Source organism: Dama dama, chromosome 32, assembly GCF_033118175.1.
Source record: "Dama dama isolate Ldn47 chromosome 32, ASM3311817v1, whole genome shotgun sequence".
Classification (NCBI taxonomy): Eukaryota; Metazoa; Chordata; class Mammalia; order Artiodactyla; family Cervidae; genus Dama; species Dama dama.
In genome coordinates this window covers 26,140,532-26,157,746 of record NC_083712.1, presented here as the reverse complement: position 1 = coordinate 26,157,746, position 17,215 = coordinate 26,140,532, and the positions used below count along the sequence as shown (strand labels likewise).

The 17,215-nt window shown below is 38.1% G+C and overlaps 1 protein-coding gene across 1 annotated transcript in view; it reads left to right on the top strand.

Annotated features, from left to right (window-relative positions):
• The first annotated feature begins 72 nt into the window (after positions 1-72).
• The window catches only part of VPS37A (VPS37A subunit of ESCRT-I), a 32,957-nt gene continuing 15,814 nt past the window's right edge, over positions 73-17,215 (top strand). The window contains exons 1-4 of the mRNA XM_061134554.1: positions 73-492; positions 13,301-13,375; positions 15,270-15,384; positions 15,897-15,997. Of these exons, the coding sequence (XP_060990537.1) occupies positions 368-492; positions 13,301-13,375; positions 15,270-15,384; positions 15,897-15,997 (416 nt within the window). The 5' untranslated portion in view covers positions 73-367. The remainder of the gene's footprint in view (positions 493-13,300; positions 13,376-15,269; positions 15,385-15,896; positions 15,998-17,215) is intronic.

Below are 17,215 nucleotides of genomic sequence, written 5' to 3'. Positions count from 1 at the left end.
GGGGGCGCCGGATGATGACGCCATCCGCAGAGGGGGCGGGGCACGCAGGTGACGGAGGCTGAGGTGGTGGAGAGTTAAAGTGGTCCGGCTGTCTGACTGGCTGGTTGGGGCGTCAGGGCCGCGAAGGTTAGGACCGCCGGTCTAGAGCCGCGAGTTCTCTTCTTTTCAGTTGCTGCGCTGACAAGACCATGCCCCCCCGGCCCCGAGGACCCCACGCCAGGCCGGCTTAGAGAAGACGTGGCTGTCCAGCACTTGGGCCGGGCCGTCCCTGCCCGCTCCTCCTCTGTCGCTGGAGAACGGCCGGGCTGAGCCGCTGGGAGAAGCAGGCCAGAGCCTTCAGGGGCCTCGGCCCGGGGACCCGTGGAGGATGAGCTGGCTCTTTCCACTGACCAAGAGCGCCTCCTCCTCCGCAGCTGGGTCCCCCGGTGGTCTCACCAGCCTCCAGCAGCAGAAGCAGCGCCTGATCGAGTCCCTCCGGAACTCACACTCCAGGTGACTAGTCGCTGCCTCTCCAACCGGAGGAAGAAAGTAGGGCGGGAGGGCGGGCTGGTGCTAACCACAGTCGCAGCTCCTCAGGCCGACTCCCGCCAGCTGCCGCCCTTTTTTTGGACGTATCTCCCTTGGTCTTGGGTCTCACACTTGCTCTCCCATCCCTGACCCACGTTCAGGATTTCTTCCGGGACCCCCTTCCCACCCTCCCGCCCCACCACTACTCAGCTCCCCTAATTCCGACTTCCCTCATCTCCCTTGACACACCGCTGACGACTGCAATCCGTCTCCTGTCTTGTCTGCAGTATGCCTTGCTGCCCGGCTTCCTCACCAACCTTTCCTTTTACCCACCTGTTTGCCGCGTTGGCCGAATTGTTAAAATTCTATACTTGGCTAAAAAGAACTGTGAAGAGTAATTGCCACGTTTCACAAATAGTGGGCCATTTTTGGAAAAAAACTTTGAACCCTAAAGGAAGGGGAAAACAGTTTTCATAAGTGAGTTCTCTTGTGGAAGTAACGTACTCAATCCTCTTAAGTCGCTAATAGATTTACCCTGTTCATTCTAACCCACCTCCCCGCAGCTGGTAACTATCAGTCGGTTCATTTCTCACTTTGTGATTCTTGTTTCTACACTCAGGAATTACCTTCAAGTCATTTGATTGTTCTCCTGGCGTTGTTTTTGTTTCGTTTTGTTCATTTTCAGCGTGGTCAGGTTAGAAATATTTTGCAATTAAGATTATTTCAGCTGTTTTTATTGCACGTATCTGTGACCTCTAGTGGTTTTAAAAAATTAGAACAGCCTCTTTATATGAATTCAGTTCAGTTCAGTCGCTCAGTCGTGTCCGACTCTTTGCGACCCCATGAATCGCAGCACGCCAGTTATGCAACTATATTTACGTGAGTGTCAGCTTGTATTTTAATGGGAAGATCAACATTGTAATAGACTATTCATATATTTGAAATATATATTGAGATATTAAAATTGATTAATTCTAGGAGCCATTTTATGTGTTATGCTAATTTTTTCTAAACAAGTTATAGAATGAAATCGTTTTAAATTAGGTGTATTGTTAAAAGAAAAAAAATCATTGCAAAATCGGTTTGGCTATAGTGAGGCCTGTTGCTGATTGAATTTCAGGTGTTCCTTAGTTCTTTTTCTCAATTGTTCTGCTGTTCAGAACTTTAGAAAGGTGAGAATTTGTGGTATTAAACAGGAAAGAATAGCATGGTGTTTGATTTAATGGTAGCTTTCTTTTTGGAAAATTAAGTTCATAGAGTTCTTAAAAGTCAATTTGACTCTGGTTTTCTCTACTAACCTGTAAGAGCTACTCTTACAAAATATGTTTATAAAATAAGGATACTCCTTTTTAATAAACATAACAAAAGTTCTCACCTTGGAAGGCTGTTTGTTTACAATCGCCAAAATACTTTCTAGAACCATACCTTTGGAATTAATTGCTTTTAAGCCTGTGGGATATTCTGTTAGATATTCTCACATCTGGCAAATTTTGTTCTTTGAAGTTGGAGTTGAATTTTCAAATATTCCAAAGTCCTTTGCTGCTGAGGGTGGTAAATAAGGGAAGTGATTGATGTGAAAGGTATTGTGTATTTTTCTGTGTGTGTCTCCCAAACAAAGTTAGAGTTGAAGGCAGGAACTGGTAATCTAAGAAATTCTGTAATTGGCTTAAGAGGATCAGTAAATACTCTGAATCAAAAGCAGAAAGGATCTATTTTATATGTAAATTTTTTTGAGCCAGAAATTATGGACATATAATTAGACTTGTGACATTATCTACAGTATTTTGTGATATTTTATGAACAGCTACCTTTAATTGCTTTGATTCTTTTAATTTCTTTTATTAAAAAATTTTAAGTTTTTGTTGAAATATTTCACATTTATAAACTATACTTGGATAATTCTGGTGACAATCAAGTAGGTCATGTACTTGGCAGTTTTTAAAGAATGGTATGGTCCCGGAAAAAAATTGCACCTATTCTTGTTAAGTTTGCCCTTTTAACTTATAACATACATTTTAAAACTAGCAGGTAAAAATGAAACATTTGTGTAGTATCTGACAGTATGTTGCTTGAGTAACCAAATTCAATACTACAACTTAAAGATTTTTGTACAAAAAGACACTGCAATTGGTTATTCTGAAAATGCACTCTGTAAAATTTGAAAGACTGTTTCAAATGGTATTTTAATGAATACTACAAATGATTCAATTCAACTACAAAATATTCAATGATGAATATTAACGTATGTATTGTTGCACTCCGCCCACCTGCCTCCTGTTTCATACTCTGTCCCTTTTCCTTTTACAGGATCAGTAGCTCTTTCTCTGCCATCAGTGTCTCACTTTTTTCCTTCTCCTCAGTAACCTTTCCCCACCCCATTCTCTCATCTACCTTCCAACTTCGGTTTTCTTTTAACTACTTATAATTTTAAAAAATGCCATATCAGGAAAGAGTCTCTTTAATTCCCTTTCCTTAATTCAAACTTCTTTTTAGTTACCTTAAGAAATTCTCTTAAGTCTTATTGGTGAGGCAGGGCAAAGGGAACACTGTCATAATGATGACCAAAAAATTGTTATATAGTAGCATGTTTCTGTCTGCTCTGAAAATGGAAACTGGAAGTTATGTAGATTACTAGGCTCAAGTAATATATGCCACTTTCTAAGTAACAGTCATCACAATATTCAGCTTGCCACTAAATTTCCTGACTTTATGGGGCAAGAGTAGAACTAATTCTGTTGTTTCTTGTACTTCCTAAAGAAGCTTACTTTAAGCCACACTGTTGATTTCCCATCTAACTCCATTCTTCTGATTTCTTGGAAGAACATTGCCTTTTTGGGTTCCTGGTCTGCAGGGCCACTTCTTTAATGGAGCCCAAGCCCCTTCAATCTCTATGGGTAAATAGTGATTGTTTACTCCAGTGATGATGGTCTTATTCCCACCACTAGTTATTGTCAGAAACTTGACCTAATCTTGGTCAGCGGAGTTGGAGAAGAAGTCTTTTGGGGAGCTACTCGAAACATTTTCTTAGTAATAGAGATATCTAAAAGGAAATGAATGCCTCTTTCTGTTTTTGGATATTGTTGTGTTACATGGAATGCCTGGAACTGCTTAGATCATGAAGGAAGGTAGGCTGACTACTGGATGTGGTAGAGTAGAAAGATGGAAAGTCTGTGATGATATTGTGATACTGAATTAACCAGACCTGGAACCTTCCTGCCTCTAGACTTCTGTCTGTATAAGGTTATACATGTACATTTGTATTACTTATACAAATAAAGCACACGTTTGAACTGATTTTTCAATTACTTGGAGTTCAAACTGTCCCATTTGATACACACTAATCCCAGTATTTAAAGATTCTTTAGAATTGAAGCTGTTAAGTATCTCCCTGCACTGCATCTGACAGTCAGAAAATACCAGAATCTGATGGTAAATCAACAGTTACCATCCTACTATCCCGGTTTTTCCTCTCTCACAATATCAAGTTACTTAGCCTCTTTATTATTTTACTTCCTTAGCTCTGAAACAATAGCCTGAAGCTGTGCTGTGAATGGTATTGTCTGTAATTAACTGCAAAGATTCAAAGTTATACAAATAGTGTCTTTGTTACCTTTTACTTAGGGAGATCAGCTCTCTCAAATAAAGGACTTCTCCATTTTAATAATCTGTTATGTGATAATTCTGGTGATATTTTTATTTTATATTCAAAAAGAAAATCTAATTTGGGAGTTATTGTATTTATCGGAATTGCTTTCTTCTTTTTCACTCTGATACGAGGTGCTAGACAAAATGAATTTGAGGAACATAAATGCAAACAAGCAAAAATTAATGACCTCAGGAAAAGCAGCATGACTTAGGTGAACTCTAAGCTTTAGTTCCTATCTGTAAAATCAGGAATTGGGATTTTTATCCTGCAGAATTGTTGATATTTAGGTAACACATATAAACATTGTTATTAGAGTTTCTGATACACAGTAAGCAGGTAACAGATTGTATTCCTTCTCTCCACTGCATGGAATCAGTGTGCCTGCAACCTATGTCATAGCCTACGTGGATCTAGCCAGCTTATTGTTAATGAATCGCTCTCAAATCTCCAGTTCACTTGTCTCTGGCAGGGCTACTTCTGACTTTCCATTCAGAAAGCAAGTCCATTCCAGAGAGTTTTTCTTCACAAATGAAATGTAAAATTTAATTTCGAAAGGTTTCAGACAATACACGTAGAGAGACTAGAGTATTATCCAACTCACACTAAAATGTGTCTATAAATGCCAGCTATTTTATATTTGTATCTTAAATATAATGGTAAGATTTTTAAGATACAATTAAAGATATAATTGTATCTTAAATACAATAGACTATCTCCATAGTCTATAAACATCATTTTGAAATTTTCTTTTGCTACCAGTCCTTCGATATTCTTTCTCATTACCCAAATCTTTAAAAAGTCTGTAGCTTCTTTGTAGAGTCTGCTACTGTATAGTTTTGTACTCTATAGCTGTTTAGTTTAACCCCTGCTCTCAGGTATAAGGCTGTCTCCTGTAAACTCATGGGTTTCTGAGTAAGCCTAGATTCCAAACCTTTCTTTTTGTAGATTTTACAGTCAGCTCAAAAGGACTCACATACAAACTTTATAACACAAAAAGTTTGCAATAAGAGAATATGTGTATATGTTTTAACCAATTCAGTGCTGTATTTTTTTAAATGGATCTGTTGTCAACATAGTGTGAGATTTTTTTCATTAAAATATCCAAATTTCCAACTTTTAAAAAATAGATTTTATTATTTTGAGTAGTTTTAGGTTCACAGCAAAGTTGAGCAGCAAATACAAAGATTTCTCATACAGACTTTGTCCCCTCCAACTTTTCTTTCAAAATAGAAAGATCTGGCAACATTTTCCACATAGCAATATTTGCTTTGAGCTTAAGAGCGGCTGTCTTGTTTACTGGGCTTCCCTTCTCCACTTTACCAGTTTGCAGTCACTCCCTGTTACAACTGCCTTCATTCATGTACATTATCTAACTCTTAAAGATATGTAAGGATAAAACTTCCTTGTGAAAGAAAATCGCCTTAACTTGCTGCAATAAAAAATCCTACAAGAATCTGCTATGACAGCCTATTGAAGCTACATAAACCTACAAAATGTCAATATTTTCGACTATAAATTCGAATGCCTAACAGTGAACTTAAAAATTATGTATATCAAACAGTCCCATAATTAAGGGAATTTTAATTTGGTACGTTAAGTCATATAGTCTATAACCAGTGATTAAAAGTTACAATTATAGAGCATATGACACAATAAAGCATGTTACAATTTAAGAATACTTTTCCTAAATAGATAGTAACAGTCAAGTGCTCTCTCTAGTTAATTTTCCACATAGTAGTATCAATCCATACCTGCTTAAAAAAAAAAAGTTACCACACAGGTAATCATTTCTCCATTGCTAGTTGTATCTGACTACATCTACTCTTCCCCTCCTACTTCTGAATTTCTTCCAAGCTGTCTCTCCTCCCTGCTCACCTAAGCCAGAAACCTGGTCATCCTGTTTTCACTTAGTCATCTGTGTTACCATTATTTCATACTATTCTCTCTGCCTCCAGTCTTATTCCCTTTTCTCTTCCACATGGGTGCCAGAGTAATCTTTAAAATTTGAATTTGATGATGTTATTCTTTTCAGTGGCTTCCTAACTCTTGCTAATGTCTTTAGCTTAATGCTTGGTTGTCACAGAAGTTTGTGATGTGACTGGTGGAAAGGTTATCAGCAGACACAATGTAAACTTTCTTTAATGGCAAAAGATACAGAGACTTTTAGAGACCCAGTATTATTTCCTATTGAAGCTTTTCTAATTGTGCTTCCTCTGTCTGGAATGTATACTTCATTTCCCTGGTTCCATTTCCTGGGGTTAACTCTTACTTGACTTTAAATGTAGCTCAGATACTATTTTTCCCCCAAAGACCCCATTACCCCCATCCCTGTTTAGGTTAAGTTCTTTCTCTTGTGTTCCTATAGCTCTTTGCACATCTCTGTCATTATCCAATGTCTTCTACAGAGCAGTGTTTGAAAAACAGCTATGAAATAAGTGGTCTATGTCAAACAGATACAGAAAACAAAATTGAGTACTCTAGAATTTCTAAAAACCTTTAATATGCTAACATGCATCAGCATTCTCCAAGAGTAGGGTACAGTATGAAGCGTCTTCCAAACAGAGCAGTGAACCATCTATTCAACTATTTATTTTAAATTTCAAGTTTCTTAATTATTCACTTTCATATCAGCCTGTGTGTGTGTGAATGCAATGTAATAGGGAAGAGCTTTTGTATTCTATTACAAGTTAGTTACTAAAGGGTTATTGCCTATAAACTTCAACTATAGATAATGGTCCATCCCTAGGAACCCTGCCTCCCAAGAATCAGCATTAAGGTAAAATACCTGATGAGGCCCGCCTGTGAAAGCCTTGGGAAGGAGAAAATTAGCACCTCCTCTGGAGGCTGACCAGAAACAGGAAATACTTGATCTTACTCCCTCCCTTTTTAATGTAAAAGATGCCTGAACTCTTCCTCAGGCAAGATGGTACTTTTAGTACAGGAGTCTACAATCTTCTTGACATGCTGGCTTTCCAAATAGTCTCTATTCCTAGCCCTAACAACTGTCTCTGGATTTATTGTCCTGTCCTGAGCAGAATGGTCAGGCTTGGACTGGTAACTCAAATGCTGTTTTCTTTTGTTCCCCTGAGGATGTTGTAACAAATTTATAGTCTTCTGTTTGCTTCTCTAATTCTGTTTCTTTGAGTTTTTGTGTTTGGGGCTTGTTGAGTTTGGTGCATGCCTCTAATGGTTTTGTTTTGTTCCAGCCTTCTCTATATGTAAGATTCCTGGTAGTCTTCTTTGTAGGTCTTTAGCTCTGTGTATCCTGGCCAGCCTCTGTTGATGGGTAAAGAATGACTTGCTTTCTAGTGGGGCAAGCTGGTAGTTGTCTTTAGAGGATGGAGGCGACCTGGGAGTCAGGAGCTTCCTGAGGTGCTGTCACCTTAGAGGCTCCCTCCCCTTGGAATTCTGGGGCGGACAGGACTGCCCTCTGCAGGTTGGAACACCACTGGGAGAGAGCTCTGACTTCCTGCTGCTCCAGGCTTCTTCTCACTGTCTACTCAGAGAGGGGCTCCTCCCCACCTTCCACACCCACGTTTGCCTTGACCTGGTTCAAGGGCTTCAGCTTTGCATTGGTCTTATGTTTGGGGGTTGTCATTAGTTCCTATATTTAATTTTCTTAAACACTTATCTTTTTCTTTAATCTCATCTTTCTTTTTCTTTTATCTTTCTAAGATTCCTCAGAGTTTGTTGTCAGTTTATGTATGGAACCCTTTACTTTCCAGCACTGTTGTAGATTTGCTTCTTAAAAGTCAGTTTCAGTATTTCCTGGAGATTTAGATGGGAGAGGGAAATTGTCTAAGGGAATTGTCTTTATCTAAGCATCTAAACCTTTTATCAAAAAGGCTCCCCTAAAAACCATTCCTTGAGTTAAACAAGGGGAAATGATGAAATCAGAGTCTTGATCTTTTTCAGTCAGTTGATGACTGAAAAAACAAAAGGGACCACGCTGTTTCCAGTTCCTGGGGAGATGCTGGATGTATGGTAGCTGTTCAGTTGAACCTAGTCTTAGTTACAGAATCCAGGTTTACACAAAATATAAGTAAGGAGATAAGTGATTCTTCTGTGAAAGGGATCTCAACCATAACTAGTGTGTCTCTTGCATTTCAAGGTCTGTTTGCGTATAGTTTTAAGGGCTGTCAAAGTATAGTGGATGCCAGTTAACCACACATTCTGACAAAGTTACCTGTCTCAGCTTTCTTTAGTCCAAAACAGACTCAGAGTTGCTGAAATAAAACCATAGTAATTCACTGTTCTCAGAGAACCTAGAGAATAAAATTATTAATGGAAGATTATTTAAATTTTCTCTGGTGAGATACAGTATTACTTTACAGGTGTGTGTTTACATCCAAAGAGTACTACCTGTCAGTGTAAAGATATGACTGTAAGAATGTTTATAGCAGTAAACTTGGAAACAATCTAAGTATTGATGCTGAAAACTCAGCCTCTGTGCATCAATCGGAATAAAATCTCAGAGACAGAGTTTTGGCTGAAATAGAAAAGAATAGCTTTATTACTTTGCCAGGCAAAGGGAGACACAGCCGGCCTGTGCCCTGAAAAGCTGTGTGTCCCAACCTGGGATGATTTGTTGAAAAGTTTTACAGCAGGTTCAAGGGCAGAGTTGCTAATAAGGAGCAGGGTATGCCCATGCCTTTAGTCTGGCCTGGGGGTGGGTGAGGTGGGGGGCAGTCTCCTCCCTTGTCTCCTCCCATCCCTAATTAGCAACTGTTTGAATTTGCCCTTTCAAGATCATGGAGACTGGAGTCTATTCTTACAACTAGAAATGGGGACTTAGAAAGGCTTCCATGCCCAGGAACCCCCAGGGTCCTGCTTAGTTTCAGTATCTAATAGTACAGAATAGGTTAAACAATATATTAGAACATTATGTAGACATTTAAAACTCTTGTAAAATAACATTTGCTGATTTGGAAAAATAATTTTTTTTCCTTGATGAGAATTATTTTTGGAATAAGTTTTTTAAAAGTTACTTGAAATAGCAAAAAATTCAAATTTGTGATAAAGATTTGGGGAATGATTCTTGTTTTAATTAAGTACAACAAATATCTGCATTTTATCTAATGCAGAGGAGGAAGAAGCTTTCCTTGATGCTGTTGCTCTTAGGGTTGGGTCTGAAAATTAAACCAACTAAAGATTAGTAGGAGAAAAGTACACAAATTTAATGTGAGTTTTACATATCAGGGAGATCTTCAAAAGGAAATGAAGATCCAAAGAAATGGACCTGAGTATTTTACACTGGGCTTGATGAAAGTTGTGATGACAGTTGTGGAGGAATGTGGTGGGTTAAGAAGTACAAAGCATGTCTTAGTGATATTGCCGGCTGAGTGCCAGCGTGCATGCCTGCTCATTCGCTTCAGTCCTGTCCTTTTCGACCTTTGCGACCCCACGGATGTAGCCTGCCAGGCTCCTCTGTCCTTGGGATTCTCCAGGCAAGAATACTGGAGTGGGTTGCCATTTCCTTCTCCAGGGGATCTTCCCGACCCAGGGATCCAACCCAGGTTTCCCACATGCAGGCAGATTCTGTACTGTCTGAGCCCCCAGGGAAGATCTGTGCTGCAGTGAAGCATGTCACATGAGTTATTGGGTTTCCCAGGATATATTAAAGTTAGGTTTATGTTATACTGTGGCTTATTAAGTGTGCAATAGCACTATGTCTAAAAACCAGTGTATGTACTCTAATTAAAAATACTTTATTGCTAAAAAACACTAACCATCAGTTGAGCTTTCAGTAAGTCGCAGTCTTTTTGCTGGTAGAGGACTTGAAATATTGAGAATTATTGGTATGTAACACAGAAACATGAAGTGAGCAAATGCTATTGGAAAAGTGATACCAGTAGTCTTGCTCTATCTATGCAGAGTTGCCACAGATCTTCAATTTGTAAAGAAAAAAGAAAAAGAAAAGCAGTATCAGTAAAGCACAATAAAGTGAAGCATGCTTATAATTGTAGTAAGTGGGAGGGGCAGGGGACAATGATCACTTAGCAAGCCCGTCTTCTTAGGTTCTTTCACTGTCCCTGTGTCTTCTGAGATTCAGATGCTCCTTTCCTCTTGGTGTAGGGTGGGCACCTCTTAATGAGGTCTTATGATCTATTTTCTGTTTTAAGAAAGAAAGATAAGGAGGGAGAAGGTCAGAGTAACCTTCCTGTTTCTGCTGTTTTCTCATATTCCTTCAGTTTAAAATATTCAAGATGCCAAGGTGCCACATTTAGGGGCAGCATGTCCTCAACCCATCAGTTTCCATGGCTAACCTGTTTTGGAATTTGTTAATGATGATTCAGTTCTCATTAATATTACAAAATCTACCTTTGACTTCCCTGGTGGTTCAAATGGTAAAGAATCTGCCTGCAATGTAGGAAACCTGGGTTCAATTTCGGGGTCAGGAAAACCCCTGGAGAAGGGCATGGCAACCCACTCCAGTATTCTTGCCTGGAGAATTCCATGGACAGAGGAGCCTGGCAGACTACAGTCCATGGGGTTGCAAAGAGTCGGACACATGACTCAGAGAATTTCACTTTCACTTTTCACCTTTAGTTATTTGATACCTCATTGGTGGAGGAAATTTGTCAAAAAATTTAATAGATGTCAAGAACATAATTATGGGGACAATGATTTGAACACTTCTAGCCAAAAATTATTTTAATCAAATTCACTTTGTTTTCTATAAAAAGACAGTGTCTGAAAAAAATGACTTAACACTTTAGTACTGCAAATTTAGACAGGCTCCAACTTGAATATATATTTTAAATGCTTGCTTAATAATGCTAAAATATGTTGAACAATTATGGTATTATGTGGGAAGGGCTTTACCTGCATTATCTCACTTAATCTAACAACACTTTTAGCAAGATGGGTATTTTTAACATCCCCATTTACCATGTGAGAAATAAGGCTTAGGCAGATTGTGATCACAGAAGTAAATGGTGGAGGAAGGATTTGACCCCAGGAAGCCTAATTGAAGAGGTTATGCTCTTAGTCACTTAAATGCTCTACTTGGCTTTTATACTTTTGTGATCAGTATTCCCCTGAGTCATTGACACCTTTGACATCTAAGAAAACAGAAATAAAGAGCTTAAGCCATTTTATTGATTACACAGTGTTTATATCAATACAGCTGGGAAACTGTTTAGTATCCTAGTCTGAACCTGATCCCCAAAGAGAATTTCATAAAAATTGTTAGTCTTAATATTGATTATCTTCTTGAGTCTTTTCTCAACTATTTCTTCAGTCATAACTTCAGTCCACGGGATGTCAGAGGGGACATCTATGATTTCTCTGTAATTCCATCCCAGCACTTTTGAACCTTTCAGGCAACCTGAAATTTACATATTTGTGCGGCTAGGTTTTTATCAGAAGGCAAAAAAAGTCAAGAGTCCCCCCAAAAATGAGGAAAATAAGACAGGTCTTCCAATACTAATTAAGCAACCAAAAGAACAAAAAATAAGTTATGTAACTGCTATATCTTTTAAAAGTATTCATGCTTAAAAAGGACTCATGTCTATTTGGATATCAGGCTTCCTTTCAACCATAACTCATTAATACTACTTAACATTTTTCCCTTTGGAAAGATTATACATGTTGGTTGGAATTTCAAGTGAGTCACCAAAAGATTTGGTTGGTAGGTGATACCAAGATTTGGTTGGTAGGTGATACTTGTAATAATTGCATGCCAGCAATGGAAAATAAAACAAAATTCTGGGGACTTGCCTGGTGGTCCAGTGGTTAAGATACCAAGCTTCCAATACAAGGGGTGTGGGTTCAGTCCTGGGTCAGAAAACTTAAGATCCCACATGCTATGTGGGCGTGGCCAAAAAAAATTTTTTTAATAAGATAAAAATTCTGAATGTAAAATGTTAAAGTATAGGAAACTTTTATTAGGTGGCAATTATATTCAACTGTTAGTAATGAAGACTCCCCAAATAGTAACTTGATAAATGTAACATGATAAAAGTTTCTTTTTCTCTTGTGTACAAGAAATTCAGTTTGTTGATTCCATAGCCATTAAGGACCCAAGCTACTTCTGTCTGCTGAGCTCTCCCTAGTGTTTGGCTCTGATTCTCAGGATCACTCCTGGTCCAATATGGTTGTTTGAAGTTTGTCTGTCAGGGCCAGGCAGGAAGGGCAAATAGACTCTATACCAGTTTTTGTTGCCCTTTAAAATGTGTTTTTGGAAATTCCACCTCACAACTTACCTGTGTCTTATTGGCTGGAACTTAAGCCTGTAGCAACAACTTGCTACAAGAAAAGCTACAACATTGCTGCTCAGAATAAAACCAGGCTTCTCTTATTTAGGAAGAAGGGGAATATTTGGTTTTGAAAAGCAGCTAGCCATCTCTATCTCTGTAGGAGACATCTCATCCAGACTTCTCAGTTTAAACTGTGAAAGCCCTGTCTATACAGCTGGCAGTGGCAGTATTGTAGGTCTTCTCTTGCTGACCTGTTTTAACTAGAGGACTTGGCAATTGCTTCTTCTTGTTCAGTTGCTAAGTCAAGTTGTGTCCAACTCTTTCCAGCCCCATGGACTGCAGCATGCCCTGCTTCCCAGTTCTTAACTATCTCCCGGAGTTTGCTCAAACTCATGCCCACAGTTGCTTCTACTAATGATAAATTGCTTCCCTGGTGGCTCAGACAGTAAAGAATCCACCTGCAATGCGGGAGATTGGATTTGATCCTTCCGTTGGGAAGATCCCCCGGGAGAGGGCATGACAACCTGCTCTAGGACTCTTGCCTGGAGAATCCCCACGGACAGAGGAGCCTGGTGGGCTACAGTCGTGGGGTCACAGAGTCAGACACGACTGAGTGACTAAGCACAGCGCACAGCACAGTGAGAAATTAGATAAAGCGATGGGAATCAGGGTAGCACTAATACAAGGGTTTTTCTTTGCCTCTTTACCTCACCAGCTTAACTCCATCTCAGCAACCCCTGACAGCATCTCAGAATAGTATTGCCTGCTTATTTGATCATCTTTTCTATGGTCATTTCGCCGTCAGTATACAAGTTATATTGGCTCTCCAGATTCTGTGATTAAAATGAAGTAGTTTTAGTAGACTCTACAAATTTTAATGTTTGCTTTTAACATAAATGGTTTTTATAACTTTGGATAAATTTTTTTCTCAAATTTTTTCCTACAGTATAGCTGAAATACAGAAAGATGTGGAATACAGGTTGCCTTTCACTGTAAATAACCTGACAATTAACATTAACATGTGAGTAGAATTGTATCCTATTTTTTCATATAAGAGGACTTTGAAAACTCTTTTTATCATTTTGTTTCTTAGCTACTGTCAGAAGTAAACTGTTTAAAAGTGAATTTATTTCATTTTCTAGTATCTAAAGTTTATTAAACTTACACAATTCTGTGAAATAAAAAGGTTTAAATATGTCATTGTAATAGAGATTGTGATAAGAAACTATGAAAGAGGAAATGGAATACAAAGATGTAATTGTTTTTATTGATTTGCACTAGACTCTTAGCTGGAGGCAGGCTGAAAGAGTGAGCATGACAACAACAGTGGAAGCAATTGTGTGCAGAAACTGTTAGAGGAACAATCACCTTTACATCAGAAACAAGTTAAAATATTCTAGTTTTCAGCAACCAATATCATACATCAACCAGCAAGTTCAGAGTTGAATTTGATCTACCGATTATTTTTAAAGAAAAAAAAAGAATTAGAAGTAAAAAATATAATCATGATGTTATTAAGTAATAAAGAGGAAAGTTTGGGGAAAGTGATTGCTAGTACTCATTTAGCCATAGTGCATTTATTAGATTTCAACATGAAAGAATTATTATTACCTCAGATTGCATTAGGTGGCTGGCTGCTCAAGTGAGTGTTTGAGTGAGGTACAGTAAAAATGCACTTAACTTGAAGATGGAAACTATGCTTGTTCATTGTCAGATCCTCATTGCCTAGCGAGGTACCTTCACGTGGGATCCCATATTAAATCCTAGTTGAATGAGTGGAAATTAAAGCGTGAATATATAGCAGTGCCAACCATTATGCTGTGTTATCTCAATATATGGGAGCTTTATAAATTGTCACAGCAGCCCTGAAAACTAAAATAAAATATACACAAGTAGGTAGTGAATACAGTAGTCAGGAGAGAAACCCAGACTGTTTCTGGGTTTTCTGAGCTCCAAAGGCCGTTCATTGCCTCTTTTCCAAAATAGTTTAAGAGCGTAAACTATATACCTGAAGTAGTTTTTTCTCTCATCACATGCCCTGGTAGAGCTAAGTAGGAGAAGCAAACAAAGACCTAGTTTCCCTCTTGACAATGCTGCCAACAAATAATTCCCTGAGCCAGGAGGGGAACAGAGTGGCAGTTTAAAAGGATATATTCATCTAGATTTTAGAGAGTTGGAAGGTTCCATTGTCCAGTAAAAGTGCATTGTTAAAGACTTCACTCCCTCATTTCAAATTTGCAGTAGTTCTGAAAGGGTTAAGATTTTTACTCTTTTTCCTTTTGATATTTCGAACTTAGTTACCTGAAACTATAGGACTGACCTCAAAGTTGGGAGAGATGTGTTAATTGAGACATTTCGAAGAGAGCAGCATAGCACCAAGGCATGGTGTCAGCTCCAGTATCTGAGCCTTAGAGCATCTCATTTTATCTACTTGCTCATTAAGAATTCAGTGTATAGTGAAATACTTCTTGGCAGTATTTCAAAAGAAGGAAAGCCACCAGAAAAGTATATGCCCAGACCTGTGGTTCAGTAAAAAGCCAGACTGGCATAAAATGGTTCACCTGATAAAAATGTCTACTTTTTAGCTGAAATTTTGAATAGTTTGGTATAATGTGATGTGTTTGAAAGCAATTAATTGGCCCAGTTTGAAGAATAGTCTGTAATTCACATTATCCTTACTCCCCATTAAGAAGGTTTTACTATATTGAATTAATTATAGTCTTGTTGACAAAGTGTGTCTTTCTGTATAGGTTCAGTCATCTCAACAACCATAAGAGAGCACTAATTACTGAATAATTAATCTAAATGAAAGTGTGAAAATTTAATTTGCTTTTAAGTAACTTTGTTTTAGAGTTACAATTATATAACATTTGTTGTCTTTGTTTTTGTTTTTGAATCTGTTCTACTTTTGCCAGATTGCTTCCTCCACAATTTCCTCAGGAAAAACCAGTGATCAGTGTTTATCCACCAATACGGCATCACTTAGTGGATAAACAAGGAGTGTATGTTACCTCTCCATTAGTAAGCAATGTATGTATATGGTATGATTTATTTCAAAATGTCCACTATACTTAATGGGTAATCCTGATTTGGAGGGTTTTTGTTTTTCAGTGGTGAGGACCTGTTGATGTTAAAACTTGGGTTCATAGTAGATCTTTTATAGTAGTTAGGAAGGGATAAAATTCAAGTTTGCCTTCCATTTTTTAGGATGTGTATATGATTCACTAACATGAAGGACTATGACTTCAGTGTACTTAGTATTTACCTTTGAACCTTCAGATTACTGTCAGTAGTGAAGTGTGGAAATATTTCAGCTTCATTATTGACTAAATAAACTTTTAACCTTATTTATGGTATTGCTTCTGTAGTAAGTTGTGGATTGCTAATATGTTCAATTGACATAATATCCTTTGCCTCTCATTTAATTCTTGACTTGCAAAAGTGGATTTAAGGTTAAGTTTTACAGTTAAATTATCCTAATGAGAAAATATAATCTTTTTTCAAAAATGATTTTGATCACTGTGTATTACTGTTACTTTTAGTTTACAATGCATTCAGATCTTGGGAAAATTATTCAGAGTCTATTGGATGAGTTTTGGAAGAATCCTCCAGTTTTAGCTCCTGCTTCAACAGCATTCCCATAGTAAGTATGTTTGTAACAAAAGTTTGTGTACATATTTATTTACTTTTGATGTAAGTAATCAAAACATAGCTTAAAAATTCAAATAGGGTTAAAAGGCAGTCTGCTTTCCACATCCTCACCTTCACATGCAGATACATTCATACTTTTCGGAGGCAACTGGGTTTTCTTTTTTAGCTGCTTGTCTAATATTTACCTTCATCTTTCTGAATAATATTATAGATACTGCTGTCTGTTGATTCTTTGATTTTAGATACTGTCTGTTGACTTCCTATCATGATTGATGAAGGTTTTAGTTATCTTTCATATAGCTTTTTTTCCCCTCATCCTCTGTGAAATTATGACTTTTACTTAAGTTTGTGTTTAGTACTTTCATTACATTGACTCTCAGAATATTCTCTCCTGCTGAGCCAAGTAGTTTATAATGATTACATTTCCTTTAAGGTATAACTTTTTGCTTTTCTCTGGAGTTAATAATTACCTCAATTTCCCACCTCTTTCAGCAGCTCTGAGAAATATTCAAATAATTTTTTCACATCATGAAGCTTGTCACCTAATCTCGAGGTTCCAGTATCTTTTCCTTGCAAACATTGCTCCATTTCCCCCCTCCATTCTGAATTACTGTACAACTGCTGTCCACCTCCCATCCTTCGATTTCCCTTTCCCACGCTCCTGTATGGGATTCTCCTTTTCCTGCATCCTGTTTTTTTTTCTTTCTCAGGCTATTTCCTAGTTTCTTGATTTGCTTAATCCCTGTGGCTTTCTAAGTAAAGGTGTGTTCAAGTTACTAAGGATGAGTAACAGTTTATCCTAAAACTTGTGTTTGAAATAATGACAGCATTTATTTTCCCTGTGAATCTGCAGTTTGGTTAGGTACTAATAGAGCTTGTTTGTGCTCCACCTTTGGCATCAACTTTAAACAGTAGACACATTTATTTGCTCATTAATCTTCAATCCAGGAAGGGTTCATCAGAGAGCTCTTGTCTGCTCTACTCACCATCAGCAAGCTCTCATCAGAAGCTTTTACCTGGGGAGGTCAGTTGGAATACCTAGATGCAGCCTGGGCTTCCTCACACCACCATGGCTGGGCTTCTGGGGTGAATACCCTGCAACAGTTATGAGAAAGTCATATTCATCTCCTCTGGCCTAGCTGCTGAAGTCACCCAGTGTCACTTCTGCTTCATTCAGTGTGTTGAGGCAGTCATGGAGTCCTGATCCAAT